Consider the following 12,002-nt stretch of genomic DNA (forward strand, 5'->3'; position numbering starts at 1 on the left):
GGAGTTCTTTATATGTACCGGGTATAGTGATTGGAGAAGGTTCTCCAGCTTAAGACCTGGGACAGTCATTAGGTTTACTGCTTCCAGAATGGTATCTTATGATGTGGTTATTAACTTGGGCTTTAGTCATTCATTGGTCACTTATGTGCCAGGTCCTTTGCTTGAGATCCAAGAGAAATAAGGTCGAGTATGGTCTTTGGCCTCAACCAGTGAGCTGGTTATTGCTATATAGTGTGGTAAGTACAAAGGCATGAATGAGGAGAGGGACCTGAAGAATAGAGGGGAAGGTCACAAATTCAGTCTTGGTGTAAATGAAGGCTTACCAGAAGTCCTGTGTAATCTGATAACCAAGGATAAGTACCAGCTGAGCAGGTAAAGAGGTGAGAGAGGGGAAGAGAAGGAGACATGCCAGGAAGAGAGATCAGAATAAGACAGAAAACCTTACTTGCTCAGGTAGCTACAAGTAGTTAGGTATAACTAGAGCTGAAAGTGTCAGAGGGCAGAGAGTAGAGAGGGGTATGATACAGAAGGCTGGAACTAGATTATGAAGGTTTCTAAAATCCCCACGAGAAGCATGCTAGGGAGAGGCACTGTGCAAAGCCCTCTTGCTGGCCTCTGGACCACACTGATATCCAGACTCTTTTGTGTATTTATTCAACAAGCGTTTGAACCCCTACTTCTAGCAATGCATTGTACTGGAGCATAATGTCAAGTCCTATGTAGCCCTTGATTTAAGGGACCTAGAGGAGAAATAGAGGAAAGAGAAGAGTAAACTGGCAGCTAAGGGAACGTGTGGGTTCCATGTAGATGCTGTGGTCATCTAAGCTTCCTGGGAGAAAGTGATCTATATACTGAGAAAGTATGAGTTAGTAAGATTAAAGGGCAGAAAAACATTATAAAAGGAAAAGCACACATAACTATTTAAGGTATAAAACAGCATGATATATTCAGAGAACTATAAGTAGTTTAGGTTAACGAGGATAGAGTTTGTATGACAAAGGGGAGAATGGTATCAGATAATTTTAGACATGGAGGTTGACTTAGAGAAGTACATTGAAAAATCATTAAATATATACCTATATATTGAGGAGGTTAATAAAGTGAATATTAATGCCAATTGAGGTGAGTTATCATGAGGATAAAGCTTCACAATTATATTATTTTTAAATTTGCTCAGTTATCCTTTTCTCACGCTCTTTCTCTCTATTTAATTGACTTTATTTTTTAGAGAAATTTTAGGTTCACAGCAAAACCAAGAGGAAGGTACAGAAATTTCCCATGTAGTCCCTGCCCCAACACATGTGTAACCTCCTCCATTATCCAATTCCCTCTCCAGAGTGGTACATTTTTTACTATCAGTGAAACTACATTGACACAACATTATCACCCTAAGTTCATAGTTTACATCAAGATTTACTCTTGGTGTTGTATTAATACATTTTATGGGTTAGGACAAATGAATAATGATATGTATCTACCATTATAGGTCATCCAGAGTACTTTCATTGATTTTTTTTAAAAAAGTCACAAAACTAATAAAAGGAAGAAAGATTTCTCTCCCAATTTATATCTTTTTATCTAAAAAAAAATGGAAGGCATTATGCATTGTTTTTCTTGGAGCTGGTTAAAGGGAATGTATAGTCCCTATATTATATAATTTAGGGATGTGGAAAACATTAATATATTTTGGGAATTGGGACTTTTGTGATTAAGACTAGTGGTCTTGAATATCACAGAATGTTAGGGGAAAAAGTTAAAATACCACAGAAGGCAACCGTCACAAATCTTTCTTACCTATTAATGACTCTGGTTAATTCCTAGGATGTAGGTTACTGTGGAGTGGGTATAGGATTGGGGAGTGCTGGAGTGCTGGAGTGTTTGCTATTTTCTATACAGAATGATGGGAGCAAAGGACCTGTCAGAGCCCTGGGGAAACAATAAAAGCTAAGGGAGTTTGGGTAAGTAGAATCAAAGAAGGCAATGAAAAACAGATTTTAAGGAAGGAAATCAGGAAATGAGGCATTATGCATGTGAGGCCAGAAAGAACTTTCAGGAAGAAAGAGTGAGCAACAGTGGTAAATGCTTCCAAGATATTGAATGTGAAAAGTGTAAAATAGATTTCCCTTGATTTTGATGATATGGGCATCCATTGGTCACCTGGTTAACACAGTCAGTGGATCAGTGATGATAAAAGCCGTGTTGAAGAGTTGATAAATGAATGCTGAAGAAGAGGGGAGTATAGGAATATTCTCTCAAATATCCTTGATGTGAAAGAGAAGGGAGAACTTTGACAGAGGAGGATGTGGTGTTGCTAAGGTTTTCAAAGACAGAAGACATTTGAGCAGGTTTAGTTGCAAAGGGGGAAGGCCAGGGAAGTTGAAGACAAAGTGATGATGGGGTGATGTCTCTCCAGAAGTAAAAAGCTGTGGATCATTAATCAAAGGTGAAAGGCTTAAATTAGAAGATACGTACCTTTTAACTGGCCAAATCAGAAAGAAGGGAGGATGAGTAGGGGCAGAGAGAAGAAAGTATTTAGGACAGAATTCTTATTTGATGGTCTTGATTTCCTCCTTAAGATGTAAGTCTGAGTTATCTACTGAGATTAGCCTCAGAGATTTAGATTAGCTTCTTAGGAGAATAGGAGGAGATCACTGTGCCATAATAAGAGCAAGGTGAAAATTCCATATGGAGTGAAATAGAAGAATCAAATGTTTGGACTGATCCTCATGGAGCATTACAGAGAAAGTGAAATGGAAGGATAAGGTGGCAAGAAAATTGAAACAAAGTCCAGAGAATAAATGAATTGATCATTTATGAGTTTTAGGTTCCTTAGGGAAGAAGATGAAGCCTGAGGGACAGCCATTGGTTCAGAGACTGGTAGACTTGATAATTTCCTGGAAAACGTGAGAACGGCTGGAGGCATGGACGTGGTGGTGGGTGGGTACACTGGAGTGTGCAGAAGTATGTTTAGCGTGGCTGGGCAGAGAGGAATAATTAGAGTTAAAATATGTAAAATCATATATGTGTGTATATATATGCATGTATATAAATATATGTTTATATATTAAATAGATATTAAAAAATATATTATATAATATTATATATTATAACATTAAATATATTTATGTAAGTAAAATATATATTTACACATGTGAATATATATTTATACAGAAAAGGAGAGAAAGAAGTAAATGTGTACAATCATAGAGATAGACTGGAAGGATAATGGGAAGATTAGGGTGGAAAATAATTGAGTGGAGACCCCCAGTTGGAAAAATGGATGAGATGAATTTGCCAAATTGACTTCAAGAGCTACTCTGTCACTCATCTCTTCAAAGTTCTATATTCAGGGTCTCTTGTATCTCAGTGGAAGACATCCATATTTAGGCCATCTCACTCCATGTTTTCACACTGAGACCAAAAACGACTAAATTATTTCAGTAAAGAAAGATGCATATAAGGTATGTTTTGTATTTCCTCATTTTATTTACTTTTAGTGTTTTTTTTTTTAACTTGTCACAGTCTGGATTTATTTCATGTGATCAATTTAAATGACCACCTTCATTACATTTCACAATTATGTTTTGGTACTACAAATTTAGAAAGACTAAAATTCCACAAGAACAAAAATCTAGCAGTAAACCACATGAATATATTTTAGTAAAAGCTGGAGCAACAGACGATCAAATTCTACAAATTCAGTGAACTCCTAGAATAAATCTGGAAGGTCTGCACTTAATTACCATGCAAAAAAAATGAAATTTGAACTTTCTGACTGTTAATAGATTGTGCTTCTCAATTAAAAACTAGCAATTTGAAAGGTTTACCTCATCAATGACTCCCTAGCCAGTTTTCAGATGCAGTTAGCCCTTGGATTGACTTGCACAGTTATCCCCTGTTGAGGATATTATACATTTCTATCTCCTTTTAAATAAGGGAAATATGCCAACAATTCATCAGTATTTGCAAATTAATTATGATTAAACTTTCATAATGGGGATTATGGTTAATTGTTGATTCATTTCCCAGTCCTTTTTTTCATGACTAATTCTCACATCAATTTGACCTGAGGTGGCAGATATCAAAATTTCCAATTAGACAGCTTCTCTCACAATTACTTAAGAGCCATGAATTTAATTTGAAAATGTGGTTGTGTTTGTGTTTTTCTATCACATATTAAATACACAATCTGTAAAGAAGATCCAGGGAGACGTTTGGGGAATGTTTTCTGTGATATTTATTTTTCTTTAGAAGCAATGCCAGTAATATTTCATTTATAATTCTGATTCCTAATATGCCAATTTCAGCACCTATTTACGCCATCAGGGGCATTTATTTGATATTTAGTTATGCTTCTGGTATTTGCTGTCATTATAAAGACCTGACACCTTCCCAGGCTTCAACAGAACAATTTAAGTAACTCTAATTATTAAATATATTCAGCAATTTTGTTTTTCATTAATGAGGCATCGTGCCTCATCTCGGTAGACTACTATGTGACAAGACTTGGTGCAAAGTCCATCCAGCTGTTTAGTTGAATTAAAAAATTTACCAATATAAATGGAATATTTTTGTCATGTCCTATATGCTCATATTAAGATTTAGAAGAGGAACATCCCTATTTAGAATACTAATATCATACTAAGTAACTCAAAATCATAGCACGTATGTTTTCAGTTAAAAGTTATAGCAGGCTATGTAAGTAAAATTAATATGTAATACAAATGTTCACAAATTTGAAAACGGCAAATTTAATGAATATTCAGTTTTTAATAAAAATTTTTGTTTTAAAGATTTTTCTTTACTATCAGATTCCTATCGCATTAAGGACTTAGTTTTTGTTTGATTTGTATTATTTTTTCAAATCTTTTATTAAGTGCAATTTGTCTTAAGATACAGGACAGTGTACATTTTGAACAGATGTATAATTTATTTTACATATGTGCATAGTAATAGAATAATACTAGTTGTGATGTTCACTGGTAACCCTGTGAGTAAAGGGTTACCATCTAGGATGTTTTCAATGGTCCATGGCAAATTAGGAAAATGAGAACATTCCATATTTTTCATGAAAATAAAAAGGACACATTTTGAAGAATTGTCCTTCATTTTGATGTTATGGTTTTTAAAAACTGTTGTTGACTTTTAAATGTCCTTTATTTTATGAAATAATAGTGATGGTATATAAAATGATAGTAAAAGTAGATTGGAGGTTATAATTACTTGGAAAAATGAAAAGCTAGAATGCCTATAAGCAATTCTACAAATCCATCTCACACAGGTTTTTTTTTTTTTTTTTTTTTTAAATTTCAGTTTTTTTCTGAAAGTTAGAATCTGGAAGCCACTGCTGTGGGTGGATTTTTTTATTCTTATTTCGGAGATGACACACAGAGTTTAAGTGATTTGTTCGTGGTTAGTTAAGTACCAAATGGTAGAGTTAGGAGGAATATCTATCTCCTCATAGGCCAACTCTTCATAGTCCGAATCTCTTTCATTACTATCGTATTAGAATACATGGCTAGATTACTGTATTATGCAGGTAAATTTAAAGTCCATGGTTCCTCAAAGTGATATGATTTATTCGTTATTTGAGGTATTTTTTCAATTTAACAAAGGGTTATATTCTAATCTAAAAGGTTATTCATAGTCCATTCATTTGAAACATCTTCCTAGAGAATTAGTTTTAGAAAGCTCTGAAGACTGACACTCAAAGTGTACTTAATCCATAACAAATAGAAGAACACCAGGGAGGGTCACCTCCACTTTGTTTACATTCCTATGGGCAGATGTGCTGACTTCTTCCAAGTGGGATGTTAGGAACCAAAGTACCCTCACTGCAGCACTAGGAGTAGAAAGAGAACATCAACAACCTCCCTTCCTGCCATTCTTACCCATCTGGTGAGTGAGGCCTGCTTAGAGGAGGAGAAAAGAAACAGAACTTGTGTTACTTGGAAAATGAGAAACAAATATTTCCTACAAGAACCAGTGACTAGAAACCAAACTGTACCGAGAGCTCTGGCAACCCAAGGGTGGCTGTTGTAAGATACATGGAGCTGAGTTGGAAGAGGTGAGAATCTGTGAGGTTTGAGGACTATAAGAAGGATGGGAGCTATAACAAAGGTCTGTGGGCGTGGCAATGACTGTCCAGGCCCCTCTTTTCTATCTTCAATCAATCTTCCTTTGGATTCTCACAGTATCCTGTTCTCATCCACCTGGGGTAAGGGTTAGGGAAGATCCATGTTTTGTTGATAAGATGGGATGTTGTACCATCATCTCCCTGCTTGTCATTATTGTCCAGATTCCTAGAGTTAGTGATTATGGGAACAGGCAAATGCTGGATGGAAGGTTTGGGATATCTTTCATTATATCATTAAACAGTGGTAGAAAATTGGCAAGTTAAAGACTGGCTGCAAAAAGCCTCTGTAGGGGCCAAGCGAAAACTTCCCCATCACACTCTGAAGGTTCGCTGAAAAAGCAACTGACAAAAGACAGATTAATAGAAAAGGCATACCAAATTTATTTTGATGTGCAAAGCAAAAGGGGAATCACAAGAGGATGATTATCCTATAACCCAAAGGGGCACAGATGCTTATATAATATACCCTTCTTCAAAGAAGAGATAGAGGAAATATGGCAATTTGGGGGATAGTAAATGATTTTTAGGGCAATTCAATGGGCTTGGAGAACATACAGTGGCCTAGGACAAATTCTGTGGGCCCACAGAACAGATAATGGTTTGTGATAAAAGTCTGTCCAAGTGTATTGACAGACTTCAGTCTCTTTTCCTGCACTATGACTTAAATTGATGAAAACTTAGGGAAAGGACCAAAGGTAACTATTTTCTTCATGGTGGGTCCAGACTTCAGGTGGATAAGGGAATATCAGAGTAAAATTTCTTCCAGCGTCTGCTGCTCTTCAAGGGCCTTTAATTTAAAATAATCAGCATACCAGGGTGCCATATTTTGGAATATTGGTTTCCAAGTCCCAACAGCTCATAGGATGGATTTAACGGTGTTTTATATTAAAACCAGATACATATTGGATTGCCCAAGCCTTGCTAATAATGAATGTGTCAGAAGGGCAAATCTTCGAGTACCTTTCAGCCACAATTCAGGATTCTATGTTTCTGTTAACAAAGTTGATGGAATACTAGTGTTGCCTGAAATAGTTTTTAGTTTTTTTGAATGATTGACACATCAATTAGATTTCAATATAATTTCTTTACATTTAATTTCTAGAGTTATCTTTGAAGTTTCCCATTTCAATTGGTGGCCAGAGTGCTGAGCAGCTTCTTCTCCTGTAGCCTAAAGCATTTAACCATTTCCTACTACCTGGTACAGGGCCAGGAAAAAGTTGTCACTGAATAAATTCTGTTGAAGCTACAAATTGCTCTCTTTTTATATTATTTTAATGTTTGATGTCCACATGATGATTGTTTTAACTTAGTTTCATTCTTTGGCTTTAATGAACCAGCTATAAATTAGTTACATGCTCTTTTCTCCTCCTTTCACATGATGCTGCTGACTCAATAGAGAGACACCCGATTACAAATGCTATTGATGGAAAGAACACTTGGTGGCAAAGTCCCAGTATTAAGAATGGAATCGAATACCATTATGTGACAATTACACTGGACTTACAGCAGGTATAGTGCCTCTTTTTTGTAGTTTTCCACTTTTGAAATTGTATCTTGCATTTGCTATTTGTTTAGTCAGTAGTTCCTGGGTGAAAGGATATTCTTTCTTGTCACTCTCCGTTATTTTCTTGATCCAGTGAATAAAGGGTCCTATTTATCTGGCATATCGTCATTTAAAAATACTTGGCATTTACTTCTAAAGCACAACTAAAATGGATGTATGTGAAGGATTTAGAAGTGTATTAGCAGCTGACTCTGTTTTAACTAGTTGGAGTCAATGAAAATACTGATCAACAAAGTTTTACATAAAGACAATATAATAGTATCATTTTTAACTTTTAAAATAATACAGTGCTCCCATTCTGCTGATGATGTGTGCATTTAAAGGTTTTTGGATAATAAGGCTCTTGAGTAAATTGCCTTTTGTTACTGAAAGTTGAGCAAGCTTTGACAGTTGATTTCAAATTAAACTTGGGCCGCTAAATGAAGTAACAAGCCTCGTAGTTATAAAATTGATGTTGGAAGTTGTTAGAGTTTGTGTTGCATAGGCCTGAGTGCCTTCTTTGCTTAATTCCTTTCTTCTTTCTGTTCACAATATTCATCTCAGGCTGAAGTTATTAATCAAGAGTCACCATCACCCTAAATTATTTAGGCTTGCAAATACGATGACATCCTGGACACATGTTCCTATGTTTTGCTGTTATCCCCAACACAAAGGCTGATTTAATTGGCTGGAGGCTGAGACTGGGGCATTGAACTTAAATGACCTCTTTAATTCAGCCTATTTCTCTTTCGCTTTCTGGATTCAGCATGGTAAAGGCCCTCAGCCACTTCTCCCTGGGCCAGCGTGTAGACAGACCAGCAAGGGAGTTTAGGGTTAGTGCAGGGGTGATGGACAAGATAGGTGATGATGTATACTATACACTTTAGAGGTCATGGTTTTCAGAGGCTGCCATAATGTGGGGAAGCACCAGCCAGTGGGCTAGATAGGCAGCAGACATTTCCCTGATATACAATGTTTGTCATCAAGAGGACAACCTCCCTCCCCCAGGGTCTAGATCCGTTTTGGTGAGGGCTGCCTATATTCAAGAGCCACAGATAGCTGGCTGAGGAGCAACCAAGCTAGTGGGGCTCACAGCAGACCTGCTTCTGTCCGCCTATGACCCCTCAGGACCTGAGCAATGCCGTGGCATCAGGGGGTCAGTGCTGCAGCTTAAATTGCCAGGTGGCATGGATTTACTTCTACCCAGTATACAGCAGCTCTGAGTTAATAGTATTTCCCAAGAAGTCTCAGAGCACTATCAGGTAATGGTAGGACAAACTACCACACTGATCAATCATGTTTTAGGTCAATTAATCCTGTGCACGAATTCCCTGGGGATCCTGGCCTTAAAATGGACTTCATTCTCCTCCTGATAAAAACAACTTGGTCCTTTATCAGTCACAGCAGTTCTTCCCCTTCATATGATCACTGAAAGCTTCCCAATCAAGAGGGAGTCTGCTGTCCACTGACTCAGGTCATCTGGGATAGGGAATCAATAAATCGTGATGGTTTATTGCTCTGTTTTACTCTCCATTTATTCTTTTAGATTGCACATAGAGCAAGGAGTCAATTATTAATATAATTTGCACAAATCATTTATATAACTCTTTGAGTTCAACGACAATATTATTTACCTGTTATCAAATATAGCAGCAATTTTTCCTTCTAATTTACAACTGGATAGTGCAATTGCAAGTTTTTACTAAATCATTTCTATCTAACTTGCCTGTTATTAATTCAGCAACTCAAAGAGTTCACTTGAAAGCCTATTTTTTAATAAGGCTATTTGTATTTTCCTGAGTTTGTTTTGCAGCCCCCCTTATCCATTTCTACACAGTATCTTAAGAATTAAGTGGATTTATTTTCCTGTTTTCTCCTCCTCCCATTTAGTTGAATAAAAAGTAATACTATAAGGTATTTTTTATAGTTCAGTTATCAAACAAATGACAGAATTCTGTTTATAACCCATGTCCACTTGACTCCAAAGTCTGGAATTCACCAAGTAGAATTGGTACAAAGGATATGTGCTCAAACAGTCCCATATTCCAGGATGGTGTCCACCAATATCCTTATTTATTTCAACCTTCTCCTATTTCCTGAAATCAATCTACTGTGTGTTTAAGAGAAGTGGAGTACAAATAATCTATAAAATGAAATGCATCCTTATTTCTACCTGACTCATGATTTTAGTTTAGTCAATTATTTCATGATATAAAACGTCAGAAGGTTTTGTAATCAGGTCCTGTAATGAAGCTCCTCAGAGAAGAAGAGGCATCATATACTTCTCATTTGACCTTGGGCTTTGGAATAGCAAACTGTAGGTCATGTTCATAGTACTTATTCAGCTATGGAAGGTATATTGTCATGCATTGGCAACAGAGAAACTGTGGACATCTTTATTATGTCACTTCTCACAGTAATCCTACAAGCCAGCTAGTACTATTATTTCTATTGAATAGTTACGGAACACTGAGACTTAGAAAAGTTAAGTGACTTGGCTTCTTTACAAATCTTATTATGGGCAGGGCTGGGATTTCAGCCTGAATAGTGTGAATCTAGACCCCAACCTACACCAGTCTTGCTTAAACTGGGATCTGAAGACTGAAGCCGAGGGAGATCATGAGAATGTTATATGATTTCAAGGGGACCATAGGTAGTTCAAGTTCAAGAAATACCACACTATGTTCTCTTGGCTTCTATGGGAGAATATAGCTCACATCTCTTTTGTCATAAAACTGAAGTACATCTCTTATTTTCTAGTATACTCTAGAATGCCTCTAAAATGATGTAACTTCTATCTTTTCCATCTACAGCATGGAGGGTTAATAGGTCATTCAACATAATAGTTCATAAGATGAGCCAGTATCCAACTGAGAGTAAAGGGCAGTAACGTTATAGTGCATGGGTAAATATCACTGAATGTTTGTTTATCATTGATTCAGTAAGAAGTTTTTACCATTTATTAGTTCTTTTTATTTTGAGATGTATGAATTTCAACGAGTGCCGGTATTTTTGTTCATATACGAGGGCTGTCTGGAAAGTATCCAGCCATTGTTAATATAATTTTTCACATTTCTTGGCTGGATACTTTCCAGATAGCCCTCATATACTTGGTTCCTCTGTGAAACACTTTTGATAAATTAGTATCTTAGATATAACAGCAACCATTGGATTTTGTGGATTGAATCACTATGGATTACACTGGGAAATTTTTTTTACATCTTAACATTCAAGGTAAGCACTAGAAAAAATAACTATTTATTTAGAAGAAAGTAGCTCCTTATTTTATAAGTAGATTATTTTTAGATGTTTATTTCTAACTTTTCTTAATTCTGTTTATTCATAGCATATCTTAAACAAATGATTTAATCATGCTGTGTCTCAACTAGATTAGCAGAATAAATATTACAATATCTTGTCAAGATGTTTGAAATAGTGGTAATAGCAATATAACAACTAAATTCTATGCGATAATTAGAGTCTAAATATTCAAAATGTCCTACCTGGATATACCTTGTTTAATATAACAGAATATAATTAAAAACACAGTTCTTCATCTGTTTTAATTTTTTTTTTTTAAGATAATTGATTCAATATCGCAAGTAGGATCTGTGGTTAATTAGAAATATGTTCTCCCTTTAAATGAATTGTGCTGACTTTTTAATCATTAATGAAGATGACAACCAGTGTCAGTGTCTATCTTGTGCAGAATATTAGTCCTGATTGGTTTCCACTCATCTCCCCTTTGCTCTGTTTCCAATGTAGCAGTCATGGCAATCTCATTTGTACAAAATCATGTCACATCAGTCTTTCCACTAAAACTCTCTAATGGCTTTCCATCACATTCAGTGGGAAAAGCACAATGACCCACAAGGCCCTTTGGACCTTTTTCTCACCCACTTTCATCTGCAGATCTCCCTGTCTCATTTGCCCCGTTAGTTACTTCTCTGTGTCTTGAACACTCACATCTGGCACTATCCTGCCTCGGGGCCTTTGCATCTGCTATTTCTTAAGTCTGGAATTATCTTTCACAATTTTCACTTAGCCTGTTTCCTTACCTCCTTTAGTTTTTCAATCGTCACCTTCTCAGCAGGGACCTCCCTGATTATTTAAAATTGCAACTCCCTCTCCACTTCCTAAATCACTTCCTTACTTTATTTTTCTTCATAAAATATATCGCCACCTAACTTACTATGTTTATTTTACTATATATGTTGAATATTATTTACCCTTTCTAAATGCAATTTTCAGGAAGGTGGAGATGTTTGCTGTTTTCTTAATTGCCATATTCTAAACACTTAAAATAATGCCCAGTGTATAGGA

The 12,002-nt window shown here is 36.1% G+C and overlaps 1 protein-coding gene across 2 annotated transcripts in view; it reads left to right on the plus strand.

Annotated features, from left to right (window-relative positions):
- The window catches only part of LAMA2 (laminin subunit alpha 2), a 568,286-nt gene that overhangs the window by 139,630 nt on the left and 416,654 nt on the right, over window positions 1–12,002 (plus strand). For both annotated transcript variants that reach the window (XM_069489233.1, XM_069489235.1), the window contains exon 3: window positions 7,533–7,645. In XM_069489233.1, coding sequence (XP_069345334.1) covers window positions 7,533–7,645 — 113 coding nt within the window. The remainder of the gene's footprint in view (window positions 1–7,532; window positions 7,646–12,002) is intronic.

The sequence above is a fragment of the Eulemur rufifrons genome, chromosome 15 (assembly GCF_041146395.1).
Source record: "Eulemur rufifrons isolate Redbay chromosome 15, OSU_ERuf_1, whole genome shotgun sequence".
Lineage (NCBI taxonomy): Eukaryota > Metazoa > Chordata > Mammalia > Primates > Lemuridae > Eulemur > Eulemur rufifrons.